Consider the following 27,789-nt stretch of genomic DNA (forward strand, 5'->3'; position numbering starts at 1 on the left):
ATATTACATTGCTCCCTTTTCCTCCATTCAAAATAAAGAAATAAAAATTAACATAAGTGATATGTCTGCATCTGTTAGTCTGATAAATCAATTATAAAATGAAGTAACTCTATTGCTAAGCTCCGTAATAAGAAAAAAATTGAAATGGCAGATATGCATTTATTTATTTTTTTGCCAAAACATCGAAAAAAATGCAATAAGAAGCAGTCAAAATGATATCAATAAAAACATCAGCTCAACGCAGAAAAGCCGGCTGTCACAGCTCCAAATACTGCACAATGAGAACCGTAGAAACAACTGGTCGCGCAAAAAAGAAACCCTCATACTGCTGTCCAGAGAAGAATAAGAAGGTGCTGGCTCTTTGAAAAAGGGGAGGAATAAATGAAAGCGCAAAATAAATCTATCGCCTGGTCGAGACGGGGTTAAAACTTTGTGCAGTGTGAACATTGCGCTCTGTAATTGTGTCCAGACCTGGTTTATTTGCCCGCTCCAGGTCTATGGGCGGCCTTTCCCGTCTTACCCACTGGTTGCAGCAGTGAACCAGTCCGAGCGCACATCTCCAGGGTGTGTGCTCCGGTTTTATAGCAGATCTTGCTGGGATTACGGGAATGAATGGGATTTTGTTTTCTGCAATTATTTCAGAACCGGATTGTACAGCCTGAAAATGCTTCCAGATGCCACATAATGTGCAGATGGCGGCGTCTCCTTCAGCCTTACTCATCATCTACCTGGATCTCACGACCAGGGAGTTATTTTTACTGTTAAGATCCTATCCCAATATGTAGTGTGTGTAATAATATTAGCCAATTAGAAATGTATAGTTCTTCTGATTAGCTATGTCTCTTACCGCATGTGCAGGGCATTGCAGTAGCTTAGGTAGCCATGTTTGCAACCACTCATATAGTGACAGTTAGTTGTTAGTGGCCGTAACCATAGATACCTAAGTTTCTGCAATGCCCTGAACATGGGGTAAGAGACATAGTGAATCAGAAGAACTATACTACATTTCTAATTGGAGGTATTTGCTATTATTATTATTATTCCTACTACATATTGGGATCGGATCTTGGCGATAGGAATACCACTTTAATTCACTAGGATATTATTTTCTTTTTTCCCCACAGGGAAAAGTTTTTACCTCCATTGAACCCGAGGTTGATGTCAATGATGTTTGCCTTTATCCTAATTCAGGTGAGAATATAGAAAATGTGACCCCCTAATACGGTCTTCAGCCCCCCACTGTCACCACAATCAGCCCATAGAGCCAGTGCTCCCTTGCTTCTGCTCTCCAGTACCTGTTACTGCAAGGCAATGGGGTCAGTCAGTTTTACATCGTAGCTCCCCTCCCCCCTCCAATACCCTATTTTTAGGGAAACCAAGATCTAGGTAATTTGGGCAGTGCTGGGGTTACACAGGTGCAAGCATCATTTTACTCTCTCCTTCAGCTATTCTATAACACACAGCCACAAGGAGAAATGTTCCCCTTTAGACCAGGGCCACATGAGCGTATATTCTCTAGTGCCAGAGAATCGGGCGTATTATGTAAATGACAGGTGGATCAGACTCTCGGAGACTGCGCTGAGTGTCCTCTTACTGTGACCGATCCTCTCGCATGAGAGAATTGTATCACAGGTGCCGAGGAGACGGAAAAAGTAACTTCTCCATCTCCTCCATTGCCGGCATCCGCAGTAATCGGACTGCACTCGGATGACATCACAACTGCAGTCTGATGTTTCACCCGCAGCCATAGATTTGTATGGGGGCGTGCGATCCGATTCTCAAATGCACTCGCAGCATGCTGAGATTTTCTCACGCTGAATCGGCACGAGAAAATAATCACTGTGTGCTGCCCATAGAATAACATTGGGCTAAGTGCTATCCAGTTTATACCCTTAGGCCACGGCTCCACTATCAGTATTTGGTCAGTATTCGGTCAGTATTTTTTCTCAAGAGTGGGAGCCAAAACCAGGAGTGGGTGATAAATGGAGAATTGGTGACTTGCTTCTATTATACCTTTTCTCTGATTGTTCCTCTCCTGGTTTTGGCTCCCACTCCTGACAAAAAATACTGACCGAATGATGATAGTGGGGCCGTGGCCTTAGACCCACAGTCAGAGGCCTCTTGCCTAGCCAGAAGAGATCTCCTGCTTTGCACTGATGAGGGGAATACACCCTTAAACATGTGTCTGCAAATGGAGGATCTGGTTTGGCTTCTTATCCTAAGTCATGTGGCATGGCTCTTTACAGGGTTGACATTGACTTTTAGGATTGCTACTTCTAATAGGTGGCGCTAGAGATCAAGTTTTCCTCTCTACAGTGTATGTGTGTGAATATATATATATATATATGTATATGTGTATGTGTATGTGTGTATGTAATGTCAAATATTTTTAGAGATGTTTTGAGAAAAACTATAAAAAAAACAAACTGATTTATAAGACGGTCATTCTGTCGTGACCATTCCCCTTTTGGTTTCTTTACCCGCCTATCTTTGCACTGTCCAGTAGAGGGTGCTGCTATATTTCCGTGTCTGAGGCCTGACTGTCAGTACATGAGGTTTTATCACCGAGTATATATTTTGGGTCCTATCTCCCCCTCTTGATTTGCTCCCTGCTGTCAGCACTGATGATAATGGTGAGATGCAGAACGTTCCCATAATCCCGCTATCGTTCTGCCCGTAGACTCCGCACAGCTGCCAGGTGTCTGATAACATTTTTTCCTTCTGCATCCCCAGGAATGCTGTTCACGGCCAACGAAGCTCCTAAAATGAACGTCTATTATATTCCGGTAAGTTCACCCGTTCTGTGTCGTGGGTGCTGTGTGCCATGGACATTTTATTTAACAGGCGTAGATACATACAGTTGTTTGGCCTGTACCTATTAATGGCGGCTCAGTACGAGCAGTGTTCCTTGAATCATGACCACTCAATAAACACTATTGCCAAAATCCCTTTTCTTCTGGGGTTATCCGTCGGCTTTCTCACTCATGGGTGGCAAATCTGTCCAATTATGCGAGAAACCTTCCCACTCATCCTGGTTTAATTGGGCAGATGGTGTACTCGGGACCCCAGAAGATATGAGCATGCTTCCACCTGGCTCCGGAAGAGCCGTGCATACACGACAACCTCCATTGCCTACTGTTCTAGAAACACAATATGCTTTGAATGTCTCATTTGGGAATATACCCCTTTAAAGACTAGGTCAGAAATGGCCAGTTTTCTTTATCGCTTCATTGGGGGACACAGGACCATGGGTGTATGCTGCTGTGACTAGGAGGCTGACACTAGGCAAAAAAAGAAATAAAGCTCCTCCTCCGCAGTATACACCCGCCTACAGGCACCAAGCTCACCAGTTTAAGCTTAGGATCCAGGTCTACCTCCTACAGACACTATCAAATCCAACCCTGTTGTGTTTTATTAATCCTTGTTCTTAATTTTTCAGATACAGCTCATCAGGGTTAACAGGTAACACTGCGTCCCCTGTAAACCCACAAGCGACCGAGAGAGCAGTGTGGCAACCCCCACATCGCCCACTCTCTGACCCGCTGGGCAGGACCTACCCCCTCTCACCTCCAGGTTTTTCAGGGTGATTCCCGGTGGCCAGTCCTTGCCCATTTCCCACCCCAGCCCCCTCTTCGGAGCGGCCTGGGAGGGAGGCGGTGGTCCCCGCGGTGACTTTCCCCCAGATTCTGGGGTTGACACCGTCTCCTGCACTGTCCAGGACCGGTCAGTGCGGGAAGGAGGAAGAGCCAGGATTTCCCCTATCTACGGAGGACCTCCTGTGACCATCCTCAGAAGGGGAGAGGAAGAAGAGGTATCCGACCTCTAACAAAGGTAATCCCTCCCACTCCTGCTGCCTTACAACCACAGCCCCCCAGGTCCCTCAGAACACTGGATATGGCACAGAGCTGCCTGCCAGCGGGTCCTGTAAATCCCGTGGATTGTTAATGGGGGCATCACATCTCCACCGACGCTCACTTACAGTTGCGCTTCCCTGGCCATGCACCCTCTCCTCGCATCTTCATGGCATCTCCCGCAGCATGGCGTCCCCCTCAGCATGGCACCCCCCTCCCCTTCTTTTTCCTTTTTGCGCGGCAAATCTGCCCGCGTTTTCTCCATCGGGAGCGTCTCGGGTGGGGCGTTCCTCTTACCGGCGGGTATACGCCCCCTCCGGCAATCGGCCAATCAGGACCGAGGAGCAATGTGACGCTTCTGTTACGCCCACAGTTCTCCCGGGGACCTATCAGCGGCTGGGTTCTTAAGCCCGCCCCCATTCCTTCTGCCTATCAGAGCCTCGGCTCCCCTAGGTTACTCAGGGCAGCACGCTCTGCTCCTGCCCCGCCCCTCTACGCTGCTCCCTGTTCTGGCTCCGGCAGCATCATTCTGTGACTGCCTCATCACCGCAGCCCTGCTCCTGTCTCCGCGGCTCCGGAGTTTCCGACGTGGGATACGGGACCGTGCCCATTACAGACCGGGTAGGCCCTACTCTGCCACTTCCACACACACAGGCTCCCTCCTCTGCCGTATTCCTGGTTAGGCACATATACCCAAACCCAGGGAGCTTTCTGTCCGTCCCGCTCACACAGTCACGTACTGCGCCTGTGCTCTTTGCAGTACTAAGTGGCCCGTGGGTCTGACAACGGCTTTCTGCTCGACCTGCAAGCCTCCCACCATGCTGGCACCCCAAGACCCCCCTGCCGCCCAGGATGAGGTAACTCCCCCCTCCTCCGGAGTGGGCTGTTGCTATGTCCCAGTCTGTCTCTGACCTCACCAAGGTATCTCAATCTCTGGTGCAGGTCCTAGAACTTTTGCCCATGCTATCCACAGCCACCAGCGCTCCGAATGTTCCCACGGACGATTCGCAGGCACCCCTGCCCCCTCCTCCTAGGGGCAGACCGAGGTCACGTTCTCAGAAACGGACTCACACAAGCTCATCCTCCAGCTCTCCAGACTCCAAATTGCTCCCTGCATCTCACACCTCTTCCCCAGAGGTCGCTCCGGGATCAGACACGGCATCAGATTCTGACTCTGGATCCGACACGGACCAATATTCTAGAATCCAGGACATGGTTGACAGCCTTATATCGGCCGTCAATAAGACACTGCATGTTAAAGAGGACGAGAGCCCTTCTCAGGACTACTCTGTTTCCTTCAAGAGAATCAAGCGCTCGGCACGCACCTTTTCTAACCATTCAGAATTTGATGGTTTCTTTCAGAAACAGTGGGAGCATCCAGAAAAGCGCTTCACTGGAAAGAAACCGTTAGACATGCTATACCCATTTAACCACAACCTCGTCAGCAAATGGACGGAGTCCACTTCTGTGGATCCTCCTGTCTCTCGTCTAAGACTGTGCTGTCTCTTCCAGACTGTTCCTCCCTCAAGGACACTACGGATAGACAGGTTGAGGCCTTGGCGAAGTCAGCCTCCAAGGCTGCTGGCACCTCCCTGTGTCCTTCCTTCGCCTCAACTTTGGTATCAAAATCAGTCTCCGCATGGGCCAAACAGCTTAGGCAGGGAATCCTAATGGAGGCTTCCCCAGACGATCTGGCTGACCTAGCGGATCAGATCGCCCACGCAGGGAAATATCTTCTCACGGCGTCCCTTGACGCTGCTACCTGTTCAGCCCGCGTCTCTAGCAATATCATCGCTATACGTAGAATTCTTTGGCTGAAGGCTTGGAACGCCGACCCGGCCTCCAAAAAATCGCTTAACAAATCTCCCGTTTCAGGGCTCCAGGCTGTTTGGGTCTAAGTTAGACCAGATCATCTCTGATGCCACTGGGGGCAAGAGCACCTCCCTTCCCCAGCCGAGACCTAATCGCCCCTTTCCTAGGAGACGTTCCCTTCAGTTCCGGTCCTTTCGTCGGTTCGCTCAACCGGGACCCTCCTCTCAACAGGACCGTACCCCAGCACAGCAAGAGGCACGTAAGCCTACCTTTAGGCCCACTCCCAACTGGCGCGCAAAGGGTCGCTCTTCCAAGCCCTCTGGATCCCGATCACGATCCAACAGATTTTCCTCAGCATGACGGGTCACTCCCACCTGGGATTTCTCCCAGGGTGGGCGGCCGTCTACTTCTGTTCCGAGACCCTTGGGTCTTGGCAATAGAGGATGCCTGGGGCAAGGAGATTGTGACCTCCGGCTACACGATTGAGCTCAACACCATACCAGGAACACGATTTCTCAGGTCCCACCCCCATCATCCATCTGCTTCCCGGTTTCCTTCAGGCCATTGCCTCCCTTCTGCGCTCAGGAGTCATAGTTCCAGTCCCCCTTCAGGAAAGGTTTTCCAGTTTTTACTCCAATCTTTTCGTTGATCCAAAAAAGGACGGCTCACTACGTCCGATCCTAGACTTCAAACAGCTAAACCGACAGATACGTGTACGGCACTTCAGAATGGAGTCCCTCAGGTCAGTAATCGCCTCGATGGAGGCCGGGGAATATCTATGTTCAGTGGACATTCAGGACGCGTATCTTCATATCCCAATCTGCGCACCACATCAGAAGTTCCTTCGATTTGCCTTCCAGAACGCACATTACCAGTTCACTTCCCTCCCATTCGGCCTTGCCTCCGCCCCGAGGGTTTTCACAAAGGTAATGGCGACTGTCATGGCCATTCTACGAACCAGGGGGATTGTAATTATCCCCTACCTCGACGACCTATTGATCAAGGGTCCCACGTTCAGGGACGGTCTACACAGTGTCCAGATCACCCTGACCACGCTCTCTCGGTTTAGCTGGCTGATCAACACAGACAAATCCTCCCTGGTCCCATCTCAACGTGTAACCTTTCTAGGGATGCAGTTCGACACGACCCATACCCGGGTCCTTCTCCCGAGGGAAAAGATAAACACTCTCCGTCGGGGGATTCACCTTCTCTCCGACCCAAGTCCACGCCGTCTTCTTCTGTGCCTGAGTATCTTGGGAAAAATGGTGGCAGCTATGGAAGCAGTGCCGTTTGCCCAGTTCCATACCCGGCCTCTTCAACTGGCCCTTCTGTTGGCATGGGACAAGAAACTGTCGTCTCTAGATCGACGCATCAGGTTGCCTCTTCATGTGAGAAGGTCATTAATATGGTGGACCTTCTTCCTTCAGACCCGGGAGGTCATTCCTACCGCTCCACTGGCAGGTGGTCACGACCGATGCCAGCCTCATCGGTTGGGGGGCAGTCTTCATTCACCACACGGTGCAGGGCTGTTGGAGTCCCCACGAAGTCTCCCTACCGATCAATATATTGGAGATAAGGGCGATCTACCTGGCATTGCGTCACTGGCAGGATATTCTTGCAGGGTTCCCAGTCCTCGTACAATCTGACAACGCCACTGCTGTGGCATACATAAACCGTCAGGGAGGAACGCGCAGCAAGTCAGTCTTGAAAGAGGTGGCAAGAGTGCTAGTTTGGGCCGAGAACACAGTTCCGGCAATCTCAGCAGTCCACATTCCGGGGGTCGACAATTGGGCGGCCGACTTCCTCAGTCGGCAGGCCCTTGCCTCAGGAGAATGGTCTCTCCATCCCGAGGTGTTCCATCAGATTTTCTTAACGATGGGGCACGCCGGACGTCGACCTCATGGTGTCTCAGTTTAACCACAAGGTTCCATCCTTTGTAGCCCGGTCCCGCGATCCCCTTGCGATCACTCAAGACGCGCTAGTCATTTCATGGTCTCAGTTCCAGCTGCCCTATCTTTTTCCCCCTCTACCATTGATCCCTCGGGTCATCAAAAAGATCAAGACAGAAGGAGTATCGGTAATTCTAATAGCCCCGGATTGGCCCAGACGCGTCTGGTATGTAGATCTATTAAACCTGCTCGTCGACTCCCCCTGGAGACTGCCGGACCGCCCGGACCTTCTCTCTCATGGGCCTATTCATCAGAGTTCTCGTTCTCTGAATTTAATGTCATGGCCGTTGAGGCCGCAGTGTTGAAGGCGGGTTTTGCGGACAGCGTTATCCAGACCCTAATTAGTGCCAGGAAACCCGCAACCTCACGCATATACCACAGAACCTGGAGAGCCTTTTTTCGTCACTGCGAGAAGGATCAGCTAGCTCCCATGTCCTTTTCGCTACCTGTCATTTTGGCCTTTCTTCAGTCTGGCCTGGAAGCGGGACTCTCTCTAAGCACTCTCAAAGGCCAAGTTTCGGCCTTGTCCATTCTATTCCAACGTAACTTGGCTTTCCGTCCTCAGGTCAAGACGTTTCTACAAGTGGTGGCTCACCTGGCGCCGCCTTATCGCTCCCTGGTGGATCCATGGGACCTTAATATGGTCCTGAGCGTCCTTCAACTGCCCCCGTTTGAACCCATTCAGGACATCTCAGCCTCTCTTCTCTCCTGGAAGGTGGCTTTTCTGGTGGCTGTTACCTCTATTAGGAGGGTTGCAGAGCTCGCAGCCCTCTCTTGTCGGTCGTCTTTTCTGGTCTTCCATCAAGACAACGTAGTGCTCAGGCCAGTGCCTTCTTTTTTGCCAAAAGTAGTCTCCTCTTTCCACATCAATGAGGACATTGTTTTGCCTTCCTTCTGCCCTGCCCCAGTGCACCCTCGGGAGAAATCCCTGCATAATCTGGATCTGGTCAGAGCTCTACGTGTGTACCTTTCTAGAACGGCTTCCCTTCGGCGTTCGGATGCCCTGTTTGTCATCCCTGAAGGGCGTCGCAAGGGTCTTCCTGCTTCCAAGTCAACCATCGCCCGTTGGATACTTTTGACCATTTTGGAGGCATATCGCGTCTCGGACAAACCTCCCCCTCCGGGGGTAAGAGCTCACTCCACCAGGGCGGTGGGGGCCTCATGGGCTGTTCGCCATCTGGCTTCAGCTTCTGAGATCTGTAAGGCCGCAACATGGTCTTCACTCCACACCTTTTCAAGGTTTTACGAGGTCCACACTTACTCCTCGGCTGATTACAGTCTTGGACGGAAGGTTTTGCAGGCAGTGGTTGCCTGCAGTCAGACCTAGTCTGTGGCTATCTTTTTCTGTTCACCCACCCTAGGGGGACTGCTTTTGGACGTCCCATGGTCGTGTGTCCCCCAATGAAGCGATAAAGAAAGAGGGATTTTTGGTACTCACCGTAAAATCTTTCTTGGACCCTTCATTGGGGGACACAGCACCCTCCCTGATTTTGGGCATAGGTACAGTTGGCCTTGTTGGGCATCTAATTTAGTTTTCACAGTTGTGCCCCGTTGGGCGTTGCATAGTTAACTGTTCTATGTTCCTCCTACTGCTTTAGCCACTAACTGGTGAGCTTGGTGCCTGTAGGCGGGTGTATACTGCAAAGGAGGAGCTATTTCTTTTTTTTGCCTAGTGTCAACCTCCTAGTGACAGCAGCATACACCCATGGTCCTGTGTCCTCCAATGAAGGCTCCAAGAAAGAGATTTTACGGTGAGTACCAAAAATCCCTCTTGCTCTTATTTTATTCCCGCTGCTCCCCTGATTATTTCATTTTTTGTTTTAAAAAAATCCGCCACATGGTTTCAGAGATATGGGCCTTTTTATTTCTTTCTAATTTTTATCTTTTCAAGGGGATGTGGCTCAAAGGGTAATTCTCTCTGGAGACACGCCCCCTGGAGAATCCAATTAGCCACACCCCTCTGTACAAAAAAACCCATAACATTTTGGCAACAAACGCAAAAACTATACATGTTTGGTATCTGCGTACTCGTAATGACCTGGATAATCGTCATGGCAGGTCAGTTTTACCATATAGTGAACGTGGTAAATAAAAAACCCTAAAAACTATTGTGGAAATGCACTTATTTTTGCAATTTCTTGTCATTTGGATTTTTTTTTTTCCAGCATACTATATGGTAAAATCAGTGGTGCCATTCACAAGTCCCGCAGTGGCAGAACTATAGCCGTGTGAGATGGAGGCAACCAATATTTTACTGCATCATCGGGCGGATCACCCACTGCGGATTCTGAGAACTGGGTGCGGAGATGTAATCACTGACTTAACCATTAGGCGGCTCCTAACTAAATGAGCTGAATGTTCAGCTTGCTGTGACTTCTGTGCTCCGGCATATAAACACACAACCGCAGCTTGTGTCAGCAGTGAATATATGAGTAGTGAGCTGCATTACTGCTATATGGACTGTAGTTGTACAATTAGTGGACTTGGCACAAAGTTTGATCAAAGTGTATGTGCCCATCTGCCATTGACAAGGCGGCCTCTGCAGGGGGCACCTACATTAGCAGACTTGCTTCTCCTGGGCTTAGGCTTTTCTTTAATTAGCCCTGGATTTTATCTGATTCTTAAAAATGCTGCCAATTTCAGCTTTCGTGCTTTAGTTTTCTCATCTTTTTTCCAAGAGCCATAACTTTTTTTTTTTTTTTCAAATTTTCCATCAACATAGCCGTATGAAGACTTAGAAGTTTTACAAGTTGCAGTTTTGTTTTTACAGCATTAATTGTGGTAAAAAAAAATGACCTGGCAACATGATTCTTCAGCCCAGGACGATTACCGTGATAACAAATGTCATACAGTTTTTTGGTGTTTTTTTTTCTTTAAAAATGTGTTTTGTTTCTAATAGTCATATGGGATCATAAGATTTTTTTCATAGATGGATGGGGGGCCTTCAGCAGACCCTATATTTGCACCCCATGGTCATATCACCTGGGGGGCATATGGGAATGATGAATGACCCATCAGGATTGCACCACTTGAAGGCTGATTGCTGCTGTTAGAGGAAGGTGCCGGCTGTAAAACACAGCCACCCTCTTCCCTGTGTGGAGCCGTCTCTGCTTCTTGGCCTGCTCCATACCCACCCCACACCCATCCAAAGAGGTCACCTTGTTCCTGGCAGATGGGCTCGCACAGATTTGATCAAAGTGCATCAATATTTTAAGTATGGTCTATATAATGCCTTTCAAAAACCATATATTCGATGCTAGCCTGTAGATTCACACACACAGTGCAGTTGTGTTTGTCTGTGTGACATTCCCACTACTGGGAATACTAGAACCACATTAAGGCCTTCTCCATATGTGCCTATTTGCTTGTTATTTTGCATCAGTAGTTCTGGAACCTACAGACAGAAAAATGTTGATAGAAAGTTCTGTGTTTTTGCCTCTGAGATTGTAAGCTCTCTTATATCCATAGGACACCTAGTGATCCTGAGAATGGGGCTCCACAGTGCCCTGTCTTGAGTGGGAGTGGAGGTGCGTGTGCTCGACCTCAACTCCATTCATAGCCTATAAGACTGCCCGAAATAGCCAAGCACACTTTTACAAATAGACGTATTGGTATGACTGCATGTGGTTTTTTTTTTGTACATATTGATGAGAAATCTAGTGTTGAGGCCATATGCAAATCAGGCTGGAAGTGCACAGGGGGTGTGTCAATGCACTTGGACTGCTTTTCGACCGGGCGCAACTAATCAGCAAAGCAGTGTTTAAATGGGTTGCGCACTACTTTAAATTAACCCCCTAATGAATTTTGGAGGACCGGGAAGCGAGGCCGCCGGTCTGGGTACTTCTGCTGGGAGCAGCCGGGAGATGACCGGCTAGCACAGGGGGAGCGGGTGAGAATGTGAGGGTGAGCTTCAGAGCGTGAGCATGTGAGCGTCAGAGTCCCCGCGGGCGTGAGGTTGAGCTGCTAACGGCCGACATCTTGTTCTCAAATCCCGCATCGCTGATTGGCCACGGCCTGACCAATCAGCGACGTGGGATTTCCTGGACAGACAGACAGACGGGATAAGACGATTATATATATTAGATAGAGATAGAGATATATATATATGTATGTATGTATGTATGTATGTATGTATGTGTATGTATGTGTGTATATATATATATATATATATATATAATATATATATTAATTTTTATACATGATAGCGGTCATTCAGTGCGGCTGATCCATATTTTAAAATGTTGATCACATTACTTTAGTTGTGCTTCTCTTATATACGATGTGTAGGAATTACCCTCCTCTCGTGCACTTTGAAGCATATATAGTTTTGTCTTGTGGTTGGAAAAAAAACGCCCTGCCGTGCCCACATCCTACCGCCAGGGCGTGCAATCTCTTGTGTGCTCCTCGTCACTGTGCCGCTGAAATTAGCTCCTTAATAACAACAAAGCCATGCAAAAAATAGACCCTCAGTGTAGAGGGCAGGCGGTCTGCAGAATAAAGGTGCCAGTGTCCGTGCCTGCCGAGACCAACGTCTGGGCCAAATCCAATAGATGCAGATCTTCTTCAGCTCTAGGATTACAGTGCACTATCCAATTATCCAGTCTGGGGTCTGATGTAGACTGACATATGTTCTGTCTGCAAACGACTTCCTCCGCATTTTGCAAGGAAGGTGACATTTTTCAGCGTTGGCACAAATTTCTTTTCTTGTCACATTTGTTGGGCTGTTTTGTTGAAAAAAAGTTATCCAAAATCTAAGGTGTCAGGTGGGACAGACTTTGCATTTCTAGCCTGCTATGGTCTCTGCAAAAAGATGATGTCCATTGGACCATAAATCTCCAAAAACATAATTGTTAAAAAAAAAAAACCCTCTAGTATTTAAGCTCATTTTAGCTTCTGTTTTATGTTGTGTACTGTGTAGATCCCCCTATGTAGGGCACTGGTGGAGGGATCTCCGGCTCTGATTCTGCTCTGAAAAGTAGGGCGACACCTCTTTGTAGCTTTTATTTATTTGGGGATTTCTTTTAACTTTTTTTTTTTTTTTCATAATTTTGTCCAGCATGGAGATTTTGCAAATCACTCTATTAGGGGATTTTTCTTCTAAACCCCTGCTTTTCCCTGGTGTATTTGCCTATCTTCAGCTGCACTGATATCAGAATGTACTCATTAGGAGTACAGATGATGGCAGTGATGGATCAGCTCAGCAATTGTCCACTAACTCTGAGGATAAGCTGATGTAGGAGATTGTTCTGTTGAGCACAACAGTCAGAGGAGGACACCGGAGCTGGCCATTTCACTGATGAGTTGTGCTTTTCAGAACAATCTCCTGCAGCTGCTTATCCCCAGAGGTAGTGACACAGGTGCTTAGCTGACACTTTCACTGCCATCATCTGTACTCCAAATGAGAACATTCTGCGATCAAGGCAGACAAATAGACTGGAGAAAAGCAAGGGTTGGAAGCCATGGTGTTTGGCCACTGGTGCCTGTGTGTGTGCAGTAGTTACATTCCAGAAGAGGGTTTAACTCCTAACATACAGGCCACCTCTTTGCAGCCCATTGATTTTTTATTTTTTTACAGCAGGTAGCTACTCTCCTCACTCCCACTCCCTATCAGTTCCTGACAAGCTGCTATAAAGTTAGAAAAATCACCAGCCCACAGCATTGGCTGCTCCCAGAGCAGGTCTCCTAATCATGGCTCACACTGTCCCAGCTGTGTGCTTGTTCAAATGCCTGTTATCTCTGTGATATAGTGATGGCAATGCACACACTCCAGAAGAAACCACAAATAACTGAAAGTGTTACAGCAGAACTTGTGCTGAGCTTTATAGTTCCACTAATATTACAGTTGTGCTGCTCACCAAAACTGTCACTCAAGGAGGAAAGCCCGTCCCACTAAAATGTCCCGTCCCACTAAAATGTGACGAGACTGTAGTTGCGAGATGTTCAAAAGACAAATTGAGAATAACCATTTGTAAGTTTGAGACCTGGTACATGTCAAGGCTAGATATTTCTGCTTGCTAACAGGTTGTATTGCTGTCTGAGCGAATGCATTTTTCAATATTGGTACAGTCTACTATAGGTTGCAATTTCTATCTTCAGAAATCCTGCAATGTAGTTTGAAACTTACCCCTAGTTTCAAAACTTTTCTTCTTGATTTGTCCTTCCCACTAAGATTCAACCCTCCCACTGTACTGTGGATGCTTTCCTCCCTGTCTGCAGCTGGTGTGATTTGCCCTCCCTGAAAACTTGGATGCTTTCTCACCTCTCAAACCTTCTTTACTAAGCTGTAAAGAAAGATCGTATTTTAGCAGAAAATGTTGTTTTGACGAACTGATGACTGTTCAATATAATCCAAAACGAGTGTGACTGAGTCAGCGAAACGCTTAGTCAACAGGCCAACATCAAGTTAATGTTTGATCAACTGGGAGGCCATATCTTCACATTGTGAATCAGTTGATCTCATAGTAAAGAGGTTGTCTGTGACAAGATGGCCATTTAATTCATTTTTGTACTTCTGTTTGGCAGCTGGAAATCACCTGCGGCTCTTGCACTTTACAGATGAGACAGATCCAGTTATTTCTGGTCACGGTCGGAAGCCTGTGAATATTTGGGGAAATAAAAGCAATTGAACCATTAGATAAGGGATGTGGTGCTGGAGGGGTGGAGGACGTTCACAACAGGATATACCTTTAATCTTCTCTCGACTTTTGTATTGAAATAATTATGGATGTGACATGAAGGGGCTTGCACGGCTGATGCTGCGTGTCCTGTGTTTAAGCTGCCTAACGTCAGCAAACTGTGTGAGCGGCATCAGGGGAATGCTGGAAATCCTCACTCCCTGGAATTGAGCCATTTTCCTTGAAATCGTTAAATCTCCTCGTCTTGTGTTACTGGGCGTTACATTTCAGAAACCGGTTATCTGACACATGGTCCGCACGAAGGAGCGTCGGGAACCTTCACATCTGAACTGAATCTTTGCGTGCCTGTGTACTTTACACAATTTTTGACTTCTGTCGGAAATATTTTTTAAGGGACACCACTAACAAAAAATAAGATCTGTAGTTTGTCGTTCAGACGTCTTCCATTTTCTAACTTGTGGTGCTGTTTAGTCACCCGGTCACCATTCTCTGTGAGATATATGTAACCTCTGGGACCCGAACTTACAGTATGGCAAGAACAGGGGTCTGAGAATCTCCTGGCAACGTGACCTCAACTGGAAAAAAAAGGTGTAAAATAGAGATGAAGACAATTTATGAGCTCCCTCCTCTCCGTCCACTTTTATGGGAGTTACGAAAGAAGCTGAGCACAAAGGATGGGTGAGCTGAAGAACAGAAGCCAAGGCGACCTTCTTTATGAGGATCATCGATGGCCCCAGACTTTGGACCACCCAATAATCACTCAAAGGAACGGCATGAACGTTGGCTGCATCGTCTGTGTTTCCCTTCACTTTGAAGCTGACTTCAACCTACTGTGACCGATGCTAAATATTTGCCCCAATTAACTTGAACGAGGACATAGATTCCTTGAACTTGTGCTGTGGCCATTGCCGTCACTAATTAGATGTTTCAGAGATTGAAAAAAAAAAAATGGCTGTTTTCTTCCGAAAAAAAAGGCACCACACTTGTCCGTGAGTTGGTTCTGATTTTGCAGCTTGGCCTCCTTTTTGGAGTGGAATTGTAGTAGTGAAATACATTCATTTTATTTTTTTTTTTTTATGTTCTGCAATAATGGACATACAGTGGGGAAAATAAGTATTTGATACTCTGCCGATTTTGCAGGTTTTCTCACCTACAAAGAATGGAGAGGTCTGTAATTGTTATTGTAGGTACACTTCACCTGCGAGACAGTCTAAAAATAAAAAACATTTTTAAATCATTAAATTGCATTTTATTGCATGAAATAAGTACCGTAATTTGCGGATTATAAGATGCACCGAATTATAAGACTCACCCCAAACTGGGGTGGAAAATAGGAAATGATCCGTTTTACCTGGGGGAGGGGGGCGGTGGTGGTGGAGGAGCGGGGGTCACAGGAGTCAGGGTCACTGCTTCAAGAGGTTGACGGTGACTGCAGCAAGAGTGGGGGGGATGCTGCGGGCCCTGTCCTCTCAGAAGGGTCGCTGATTCAGGAGGACTGGGGCGGTCGCGGGAGTGGGACGATGCTGCGGGCCCCGTCCTCAGAAGAAGTCGGCGGTGAGCGGACATTCCCGCTCCCATACATAGCCCTGCGGTGGGCTTGGGGAAAATGGCCGCTGGAGCATGCGCAGATCGAGATCTCGAGAGACAAGATCTCGTCTCCCGAGCTCTCAATCTGTGCATGCTCCAGCGACCATTTTGTTGAAGCTCACCTCAGGGCTATGTACAGGAGAGGGAACCTCTGCTAACCGCCAAATTCTTTTGAGAGGATGGGGTCCGCAGCATCGTCCCACTTCTGCCGCAGCCAGGTCTGTGGAGTCGGTAAGCCATACTTCCGACAACTCAATTTCCATGACACCGACTACACGACTTCGACTCCCTCATACATGGCTCATGTTTTACTGTAGCACAGATTCATCTCAGCTAAAAGTCTAGACCCTTAGATCAGGAATAGGACAGACATTTATAGGACATTTCATAACTTTCCCAAATTCTTATGAAAAAATATTCCCCACAATCTGCATTGAACTACTGTACCCAATTTATTATATATTTTAGGAATTGGAGTCTGTCAATTTTATATAGACTCCACAACCCTGGCCCCAACCACCGTCAACCTCCTGTATCTGTGACCCCACTCCACCGACGCAGCCCCCCAGGTAAAATACCATACCTTCACATTACAAGACGCATCCCCTTTTTCCTCTCAAATTTGAGGGAAAAAAGTGCATCTTGTAATCCGAAAAATACGGTATTTGATCTACCAACCAGCAAGCATTCCGGCTCTCACAAACCTGTTAGTTTTTCTTTAAGCCTCCCTCCTACTCTGCACTCATTACCTGTATTAATTGCACCTGTTTGAACTCGTTACCTGTATAAAAGACACCTGTCCACACAATCAATCACATTCCAACCTCTCCACCATGGCCAAGACCAAAGAGCTGTCTAAGGACACCAGGGACAAAATTGTAGACTGTGCAAGGCTGGGATGGGCTGCAGGACAATAGGCTAGAAGCTTGTAAAGAAGGCAACAACTGTTGGCGCAATTATTAAAAAATGAAAGCAACACAAGATGACTGTCCATCTTCCTCTGACTGGGGCTCCATGCAAGATCTCGCCTCGTGGGGTAAAGGTGATTGTGAGAGAGGTCATGAATCAGCCCAGAACTAGACAGGAGGACCTGGTCAATGACTTGAAGAGAGCTGGGACCACAGTCTCAAACATTACTGTTAGTAACACACTACACCGTCATGGATTAAAATCCTGCAAGGCACGCAAGGTCCCCCTGCTCACGCCAGCACATGTCCAGGTCCGTTTGAAGTTCGCCAATGACCACCTGGATGATCCAGAGGAGGCATGGGAGAAGGTCACGTTGTCAGATGAGACCAAAATCGAACTTTTTGGTATCCACTCCACTCGCCGTGTTTGGAGGAAGAAGGATGAGGGCAACCCCAAGAACACTGTCCCAACCGTGAATCATGGTGGGGGAAACATCATACTTTGGGGGTGCTTTTTTGCAAATGGGACAGGATGACTGCGTCGTATTGAAGGGAGGATTGATGGGGTCATTTATCGCAAGATTTTGCCCAACAGCCTACTTCTCTCAGTAAGAGTATTGAAGATGGGTCGTGGCTGGGTCTTCCAGCATGACAATGACCCGAAACACACAGCCAAGGCAACTAAGGAGTGGCTCCATAAGAAGCATTTCAAGGTCCTGGAGTGGCCTAGCCAGTCTCCAGACCTGAACCCAATAGAAAATCTTTGGAGGGAGCTGAAACTCAATATTGCTGAGCGACAGCCCCGAAACCTGAAAGATCTGGAGAAGATCTGTATGGAGGAAGGGGCCAAAATCCCTGCTGCAGTGAGTGCAAACCTGGTCAAGAACTACAGGAAACATCTGACCTCTGTAATTGCAAACAAAGGTTTCTGTACCAAATATTCAGTCCTGTTTTTCTTTTGTATCAAATTAATTTGCATTTTATTGCATGAAATATTTAAAGCTCATACAATGTGATTTTCTGGATTTTTTTCTTTTTAGATTCTGTCTCACAGGTGAAGTGTGCCTACGATAAAAATTACAGAGCTCTCCATTCTTTGTAGGTGGGAAAACCTGCAAAATCGACTGTGTATCAAATACTTATTTTCCCCACTGTATTTCTTATGTCCTTATTTTGCAAAAAGTACACAACCATTTTATTTTTTTCCCATTAGATAAATTGGGTGAGCCAGTGGACCTCCATAGATCCGGGTGGTAGATAAGTAAATGAGTGTTTCTCGGGGAAGGATGTCGCCCCTCGTGCACTTTGCTCCATGCTTGTCATCTGGCTGAGCCGTGCACAGATGGGCTGGAGCCGGAAGAAGTAGGTCAATGTGTTACAGATTTCACCCGGCTTGTATCTAGTGCAGGGTGGAAAACATGTGCATCCTCCGCCAGCCCAAACATGTACAAGAGCGAGAGAAATGAGAAAATCAGACCCAACGACAGGAAATCCTAGTGATTTCCTCCAGTGAGGACCGACGTGTGCGATGTGTTTGCTTTATTGCCTTATCTTCAAGAATGAGACACTTCATTGTTACTGGAACTTCTGCAAGTGCAAAACTTTTGGCTCAGAAAAGGAAGAGAATCCGCATGGAACTTCTTATCTTTGATCCTGTGCCCCCTTGCAATTCTTAGCACAGGATTGCAGAGCATTTGCCTTAGGGTTACATTACAGCATAGCTAGTTAATGGGAATTTGAGCCCTCATTCACACTTCCTAGACCTGTAGAAAAAAAAAATGAACAAAAGCAGAATTTTATATTGTTTTAGGGATCAATAGAGGGAATATGTAACTTAAAGGGCTTGTCCAGTTTCAGAAAACAAAATAACTGCGCTATATTCGTCCTCGCTGGGTCTCTGGCTTCTCTAGGTGTCTAGTATTGGCTGCAGTGCTGACGTCGTGTAGATCAGCGGCTCTGCCCATGTCGCCGGTACGGCCACCCACTGAGCTCACTGAGTGTCTGTTCAGGTGTCAATGTGCCAGTACTGGACACACCGGGTGCAGCGCCAGTACTGGACACACCGGGTGCAGCGCCAGTACTGGACACACCGGGTGCAGCGCCAGACGCTCGGCGCTGGACCTGGGGATGGGTTAAAGAGCCCTTTATTTTATAGCAGGGATCATAAATTTTTCTTTAAAATTTAGCTTTCAATTGGTTGTTAAAATGGACCTTTCGGTTTGTCATATGTAATATATATAAAAAAAAAAACTTTACCTGGTGTAAATGAAAGCTGCTGTTCTTAATTTGCCTTTTTTTTTTTCTCTGCTCCTCTTTTTTGTGTATATATCTAGTTGGTTTATTTTAGCAAAGAGGGAGCAGACTACAACTTCTTTGTCTATGGGAATTTTATTAGGGACCACGCCTAGTTGGCTAAATGGACTAGAATGGAAAAGAAGGCCATATCTCGGGAACGGAGAGGAGCAGGAAGAAAAGAAAAGCAACACTGGGTTCAGGAAAACCGCAGCTTTTACACCAGGGTAAAAAAAAAATAACCTGTTTCTAGCAAGTGATGGGTCCTATTTAAGGGTTAGAAAACAATGTCTACTCTACTGCTTTCCCCCAATAAATGTTACACCTGTCCATGGGCTCCATCACTGCTCATCCCCATTCTAGAGAATACCGGGCACTGACCGGGACAGATATGATGCACCTCAAGCAAACGGATGGGAAAAGGCTGCAACCAGCCAAGCATTTCCCCTGCAGCGAAGTATTATACAACTGAGTGTCTCACCTTGAACTACACGGGCTGCTGAAGGTCGCCAGGATGGGAGTCGCTCTTACCGAATGGTTCTGGCTCAAAAAGGAGCCCTTCTATGGCATTTGTCCTAATGGGGCATGTTTCACAAAGTCGGGGCATGATTGTGTTTCCATCTGAGCTTAGATGGAGACAGTCCCTGGAACTCTGTACTGCGGATCCGTAGCCAATTTTGGTGGTGCCTCAGTACCCGACCATATTTCAGATTTATGGTGTCCTAGAAGAAGGAATGTTCTGTAATGCAGCATCCAGGGAAACTTTAATAAAGGCTGTAGCTCCACTTGATGATATATCTCTTCCCACAGTGCGATATTCAGCCGTATCCACTCATGCAGTTACATAGGTGATCCCATCCTGCCGCTATGGGACATCTGGGGGGCCGCCAGCTCTGATTGCTCCATGTTCTCCGCTGTGACGTCCTGGTTTCTCTTCACTGCCATCTGCTCCATAATGAGCCCGTTCGGTATTTACTGCTCACACCTGCCTTCTGATAAAAGCCCTGACGGCCATTAACATCTTCATGATGTTTCCTCTACAGGAGTTTCCGACCGACCCAATATATTTGCCTTTTTCATCGTTTAAGTCCCAATCTACAATTAAAGTTGTTGTTTTTTTTAACACTGTTCTCACACTTTTAAAAAAAAATATATATATCTATATCTATATATATTATTTTTTGAGGTGTACAACGTGTATATATCTATGCATCTGCCCATCTACCTAGACAAATAATGAGATTGATTACTCATAAGTTAACATTTTGGAGCATTGGGCACCCACTAAAAGCAATGGAATTACCTGCAGCAAAATCCTCAGAAAAACCCATCTTTTCCAAAGTTTAAAAAAAGTTTGTTCCCTCCCGAGGGAGAAAATGTATTCAGAAAAGGATAGGTTATACAAGGAAGGAATCAAGGCAGTGCTAGAAGCATCGGGAGTGATTTTTTTTTTTTTTTTTTTTATTTGCATCCAACAGCAAATACCTGCAAAATCTGCACGCAGTGTGTCAAGAGTGGGAGAAGAGGGTTGCATTGACAATCCAACACAATGGGCAGCACTTTGAACACATTTGCCCCTTATAAGTGGTCATAAACTTGTAAATAACTCATGAAAGAATAAAGTTACGTTAAAACCAAGCACACCATTGTTTTTCTTATGAAATTCTCAGTATGTTTGATGTGTCACATGACCCTCTTCCCATTGAAAAAAATAAAGTTGGATCCAAAATGGCCAACTTCAAAATGGCCGCCACCCATCTGGAAAAGTTTTCCCCCTCCCATATACTAATATGCCACAAACAGGAAGTTGATATCACCAACCATTCCCATTTAATTTAGGTGTATCCATATAAATGGCCCACCCTGTATATAAACTCTGGCTTTCCCATGCACACAAACACTGTATGACCCCTGAGGAGTGTGTGCTTATACTGATTGTTGGCTGTATGCAGAAACCATCACCTGGTTGGTGTTCATGTCACTCCAGGACTCAGTATTTTCCTCTAGTGTATGTAGATATACAGCGCACCACCCTGGTAAGTGCAGGCAGGGACATTGTGGATGACAGGCACTATAAATACTGATGACCCAGTCAAGGAATTGCCAGGACCTGGGGGGTCATAGACCTTTTGGTTGAGTTCATGTGACTTGGAAAACGTGGTCTACACTGCATTATGAAGACCCTGTACCAATGACAATCGTCATCAATACTGCCGGCTAATGAGAAATGACGCTCTGCAGAATACCATTATCTCACTTCTAATAGTTGTATTGAACAGGATACTTGGTCAGTATAAGAAGTTTTACTCGAGATCTTACTTGGGCAGGACCCGGTCTACGCAGACATGTCCAACACTGATTCTAGTGTCAACGCAAGTCTGAGTCGGATGGATGATAGAAGCTGGAGCAACTTTTACACTGTCCTTTTCCCGTGGCATGGGGAAGTAGGCATCTTGTAGGCCTCTCCAAATCTAGATCCCTGGACTTAAGCCGGCCACACGCATCGGGCGGCTGCCGGCTGAACTATGCATCGGGCGATTATTCAGCCAGCAGCCATCTTGGCCAACACTCTCGGCTGAGCGCTCCTGTGTTCTCTATGAGAAATTTGCCAACAGACACAGGCTGGCGCCTTATCTCAGGGAGAACAATGCGATTGGCAGTTCAAAATTGGACCTGCACGATTGACATCTCCCCAACCATCAGTCAGCTGGCAATCCCCCATCCCATACACATTAGGCCATCAGCTGACATTAGTCTGTGTATGGGGTCTTCAGTAGGAGGTTATGGGGCTGTGTCTATCTAGTGTTATACATAATAAAGCGCAGTGATCATCCTGGAGTGAATACACAGATGTGAACCAGGTTCTGTGTACAGCTAACATCCGGGTAAGCACACACCTCAGGAGTCATGCGGTGTTGGTGTGCAGGGGAAAGTCAATGTTCAGATCTCTGATGGCACATCACAAGGCCTAGTGCCCGCGGGTCAGATTAGACACTAGCTGCTCTACTTCTGAATTACATTTGAGAAATGGTAATCTATAAACCCTTTTTTTGTCTGAAGCCCGGTGTGGTTTTCACTGTTGGGTGACGTATGTGGCCTGTCAGCCATACTGGCCATGAGACCAAAAATCCTTGACCAGGGTAGGTTCACGGAGAACAGTTTTCATGCAGATTTTGATTTGCATTTTGTGCCAACCTCAACATGACGGCTGCCCACAAACTAAAATCCACAGTTTTGCAAACCGTATTTTTTTTTTTATTATTGCTGAGAAACCATTATTTTCACACTGGAAATAACAATTGTAGTCGGTAATGATGGTTATTAAGTCTTTGGCTCATCTTTCATACGTTTTTATACCTCACATTTGCATTGTCACATCTCCCCCATCCACAGATGAGAGGCATTTCTTCTTTATATCGTTTATAAAATATTGATGGCTGAAATGGTTGATGGTTTTGGCCACCCTTAGAGGGGTTGTCTTGTGAAAACAAATTATCACCTATCTATTGGATAGGTGCTAACTTGTTCATCAGTGGGGGGGTCTGACTTCTGGGACACGCACCGATCGGCACACTCGAATGCTTTGATTCCCATTGGAATGGAGCAGCAGTGCACATGCTCAACCACATGGAGCTCGGCATTTTTTTCCAGCAGCCCTACAGACAATTGGTGGAGCAGAGGCCGGTCTTCTGACCTGCTTCTCCATTTAGTAACGGTTATAAAAAATTCTCCATTCTACCGATTTAGTGCAGGTCCCAGCGGTTGGACCCCCACCAATCAAGTAGTACGGGTCCCAGCGGTTGGACCCCCACCAATCAAGTAGTACGGGTCCCAGTGGTTGGACTCCCACCAATCAAGCAGTGCAGATTCCAGCGGTTGGACCCCCACCAATCAAGTAGTATAGGTCCCAGCGGTTGGACCCCACCAATCAAGGAGTATGGGTCCCAGCGGTTGGACCCCCACCAATCAAGGAGTATGGGTCCGAGCTTTTGGACCCCCACCAATCAAGCAGTATGGGTCCCAGCAGTTGGACCCCCACCAATCAACTAGTACGGGTCCCAGCAGTTGGACCACCACCGATCAAGTTGTCATCTATTTTGTGGATAGGTGATTCGTTTTTAATAGCTTTCTGATTTTGGAAGTTGATATCTTTTAGGTCCTGTGTATGTGTGATAGATATTTATTTTATTTATTTTACTCGCTTTAATGTAGCGCCATTAATTCCACAGCGCTTTACAGACATTCTCATCACTGTCCCCATTGGGGGACTTCTGTGTCAGTGGGAAGCAATGCTGACGACGGGACCTTGATGTAAGTCTGTCCACTCTGTGTCTGGATACTTAAGCATGTTTGTACTGAGCCCATATCTGTGATTCCAGGCTCTGGGCCCGGCTCCCAGGTGGTGCTCGTTCTTGGACAATCTGACAGAGGAGTTGGAAGAGAACCCAGAAAGCACAGTCTATGACGACTACAAGTTTGTCACCAAAAAAGATCTGGATGACCTCGGTGAGTAATGTTATATATACAACCGGCTCGCTCATACTATTGTTTCCAAGAATAACGTGACACCTTTCCCCCCCATCTGCTTTTCTCATATCCGTATAATTTCTTTCCCTTTCAAGACCATGACACAGAGATCATAAATATTTTATCTCTAAAACAGATCCCCGTAAAATATATACTGCTTTCTACTTCATCCTCCTAGACAGCCATGGGGGAAGAGCTTGATCGATCACGGTCAGCTGCTGAGATCCCCAATAATGATCTTTAAAGCGACGGTTATAGGGCAGATGTAGTAGTACATGATGGCGATTCCATACAATACATGGATGACCCAAATATTCAGCGAGACCTGCTGATTGTATGCGGCTCTTATCTATGGATTAGAGAGGCGCAGTACTGACCCAATGCGACAAATGAATGGGTTACATTTCTGGAAAATCAGGTCAATCTTACTACTACCTTTAAAGGTTTTTACTCCGCTTGGGTCTTGTATGATAAATCTGCCTATTTTATGCATAGATGCATCCTTCTTTCTGTATCTCTGGCTGACAACCCTTTACAGATCCGCAAAATACTTTTGTTGATTTTCCACATTCTACCAAATTGCGAAGTGAAGTTTACACACAACCTGGAAGGAAAACTTTTCATGCTGCCCCCAACTTTAAATGAGCGCTCCACCCCACATTTCACATCTAGAATATTAGGATTGGAGCCCTTATATTCTCGCGGCAATAAACTGTGAATGTAGAGACTTATTGCCTACACCCTGGCCAGTGAAGGGGTTAATGAGTTCACATAATGCAATTTTTTTTCCCTTTCCCGCTTTCAGGACTGTCACATCTCATCGGATCGCCCATGCTCCGCGCTTACATGCACGGCTATTTCATCGATATCCGGCTGTACCATAAGGTAATTGAACAGTTTGTTGTTTTTCGTTACATGTGATGCGCCCATGGCTTTTGGAAAAGTTCTAAATCATTTCTGGATTCTAACCCGTTGTCTCCTGACCTCAGGTGAAAGCGATGGTCAATCCTTTTGCTTACGAAGAATACAAGAAGGAGAAGATCAGGCAGAAGATCGAGGAGACTCGGGCTCAGCGGGTCCAGCTTAAGGTGAGATGCGCGGACTATTGCAGCCAAGCGGACAGGAGAGGTTTTGCCACAAAATGCTTTCCAATTTTATGTTCGTTTCGAGAGAGCGTAGAAAGCAATTCCCTAAAACTTGTTCATCATCTGCTTTAATACCTCAAAAAATGTTGATGTTTGTAATTGCTCTTCGATTATTTCTCAATAAACAAAACATTGGAAACCAAGCAATTCCCTAATTCGATTTTCAGAAAAAAGGGCACTGTCCGGAATTGTATTTATTTATTTTTTTTAGTAGAACTTGCATTCGCCAGACCCTGCGCTGCTTTCCCACTACGTCGTCACTACTGCAACCAATCACTTGGTTCTGCGGCTCGTGCCGTCTACATCACCCAATCAATGAGAGTTGGTGCGAGTGGAATCATTGGCCATGATTTTTGGATTGTGACCACTGGACAGGACTCCTAAGAACTGCCTCTTACCTGATGACATCCGTGGCTTTGATTAGCCGGCTTGGCACAACGTCACATGTGGATCACGCCGCAACAATAATGGCTAGCCAATGAAAAGTAGAGCTGTGGATGCCGTCAGGTAAGAGGCGGTTTTCCTGTTCCCGTCCAACGGCCAAATATTACTGACCTGGATGATGGACGGGGTCATGCTAATTGATTCGCACCAACTCTACAATCAATGCATTCCCTATGGGACTGGAGGAGATTGGTGAATACAGCGCTCTCGTATCACCGGTAGTCCATAGCCATAATGGAGTAGTGGCGCACATTTGTGGTACCGCTTCCTTTTACCAAAGCCTTTCGGAGCCTATTTCTCCGGATTGGTGAGGATCCCAGCGAGGGTGTGATAAGTAGTTAACACTTTAATGGACATTTGTTGAGTTTGGGAGGTGATGATGATGGTTGACGGTGAATATCATTTGTTAAAATCAGCAATTAGAAATAATGGTCTTTACGATTCAACATAGTAGTGCGGTGCGGAGTATTATGGGTGCACGTTCCTGGGATTTCTGCTGCTTCTCATCCGTGCTGGTCTATATATTCTACCAAGCGCTATTTCTTATCTGTGGTGTTATAGTCGCTGACTGTATGCAGATGGATGATGTAGATTATTTAATCTCCATTGTAGAAACTACCCAAGGTGAATAAGGAGCTCGCACTCAAACTGCTAGAAGAGGAGGATGGGGAGATTATCCTGCAGAAGAAAAAGCAAAAGGTAAGATGCGCGTCAGTCATGGCCGGAGCATGAAGCTCTGCAGTACAATCACACTTCTATAATGTGAGTTTAGTGAGTGACGTATGTTCTGAGCTCAAGTTTTACCCGTTTCTTCATCCAAAGGAGTTGGTGAAGCAGTGGTCAGGCGTGTGTCCAGCTGCCCCATTCAGTGTCCATGGCCCTGCCTCTGCTCCACTGTCTCCTTCTGCATTATCCTTTGAATGAAATGGTAGCTTGTGTACGTTCCCTATCATGTGGAGGAATAGGCGGGCGTTATGACCTGATCATAGTATTTTATTATTTCGACACCTGATGGTGATCTACCGCTATCTCCCAGGAGCACAGGAGAAATGTTGGGTCAGAGGTGCTCTTAGCTTATGGGATGAAGCCTTTAAAGGGGTATTCCCATCTCCAAGATCCTATCCCAATATGTAGTAGGTGTAGTAGTAATAATGTTAGCATATACCTCCAATTAGAAATGTAGTACAATTTTTCTAATTCGCCATGTCTCTTTTCTCATGTGCAGGGCATTGCAGGACCTTAGGTATCCATGGTTACGACCACTAGCTAACTGTCAGTATATCAGTGGTCGTAGCCAGGGATACCTAAGGTCCTGCAATGCCCTGCATAAAAGAAAAGAGACATAGCGAATCAGAAAAACTACACTACATTTCTAATTGGAGGTATTTTCTAATATCATTATACCTACTACATTTTTGGATAGGATCTTGGTGATGGGAATACAGTTTTAAATAATGACTTGCCACGATCATGTCCCAATCATCAACCTGTGTCCAGCCTGGATGCTACAAATGTTTCTTATTTAAATGTTTTTCTTTTTAAAACATTCTTAACTTTTTTTTCTTGTACAGAAAATGCCCAATATTCTCTCCGATGACCGATTTAAAGTCATGTTTGAGAATCCCGACTACCAGGTGGACGAACGAAGCGAGGAGTTCAGGCTGCTGAACCCGCTGGTGTCGAAAATCAGTGAGAAGAGAAGGAAGAAGTTAAAGGAGATGGAAACATTGCAGGAGAAGGTACAGTAATGGCGACATATATACATGTATTATAATCCCAAGATGTGTGGTCATCTGAGTTTTAATTTTCTTTAAAGGACGTGTCATAATGTAAGAAAAGCAAATTAATTGAGAGAAGATCCGATGATCTTGACCAAATCTAAATTACGTCATAATTATTAGTGCTGCAGTGGAAACATGGATTCTTCGTTTCCTTTTTTGTCCGAAATTATATTTTTAGTCTCAATTGAAAGAATGGAAATTTCCTTCATGTTGACGAGTGGTGCGTGAAAAGATCTTGATTACTCCTTGGATGTCTCTTGGTAAAAACACAGGTGTCGCCTCCTTTTGTCTCTCGGGAAATGTTTCATTTGCATCTGTCCTGCAGGACACAGCTGAGGGTTATATATAACCATTAACGCCGGAAAGCCACTTGTCTGATTGTCACTTCTAATTTTGGCCCCCAAGGAGGAAGAGGAAGAGGCAGAAGGAAAACCAAGTGATGCAGAGAGCTCGGAGTCTTCCGATGATGAAAAGGGATGGGTCGAAGAGGTCAGGAAACAGCGCAAACTCTTACGCCAAGAGGAAAGATCCAAGAGGCAGGAAAGGGAGATCGAGGACCGCCAGGCAGCCCCCAAGCCACAGTTCTATGAGATAAAAGCCGGGGAGGAGTTCAGAAGCTTCCAGGATGCTGCCAAAAAGCAGACGATGATTAGGTAGGTGGGCGAGACACGTGGCGGACTGGTACGACCTCGGGGTCTAGCCTCCTCTATAAGCAATGTGTGGAGGAGCACTTATGTTCCTCTGGAAAAGATTGGTCAGAGATGCAGTAAAGTTGTCCTCCTAGCGTCGGCCATATGAAAGGTTCCTTTAAGTAGATTTATGGCTTCACAGTAGATATTAGCTGTCTTTATTAAAGGG

The 27,789-nt window shown here is 46.4% G+C and overlaps 1 protein-coding gene across 1 annotated transcript in view; it reads left to right on the forward strand.

Annotated features, from left to right (window-relative positions):
* NOL10 (nucleolar protein 10) overlaps positions 1-27,789 on the forward strand; it is a 57,714-nt gene that overhangs the window by 11,683 nt on the left and 18,242 nt on the right. Inside the window, exons 12-19 of the mRNA XM_073674157.1 lie at positions 1,125-1,191; positions 2,734-2,786; positions 23,414-23,540; positions 24,367-24,446; positions 24,551-24,649; positions 25,763-25,849; positions 26,722-26,889; positions 27,337-27,584. Coding sequence (XP_073530258.1) covers positions 1,125-1,191; positions 2,734-2,786; positions 23,414-23,540; positions 24,367-24,446; positions 24,551-24,649; positions 25,763-25,849; positions 26,722-26,889; positions 27,337-27,584 — 929 coding nt within the window. The remainder of the gene's footprint in view (positions 1-1,124; positions 1,192-2,733; positions 2,787-23,413; positions 23,541-24,366; positions 24,447-24,550; positions 24,650-25,762; positions 25,850-26,721; positions 26,890-27,336; positions 27,585-27,789) is intronic.

Source organism: Phyllobates terribilis, unplaced genomic scaffold, assembly GCF_046119375.1.
Source record: "Phyllobates terribilis strain yellow unplaced genomic scaffold, ASM4611937v1 Scaffold_3__8_contigs__length_932513732, whole genome shotgun sequence".
NCBI lineage: Eukaryota > Metazoa > Chordata > Amphibia > Anura > Dendrobatidae > Phyllobates > Phyllobates terribilis.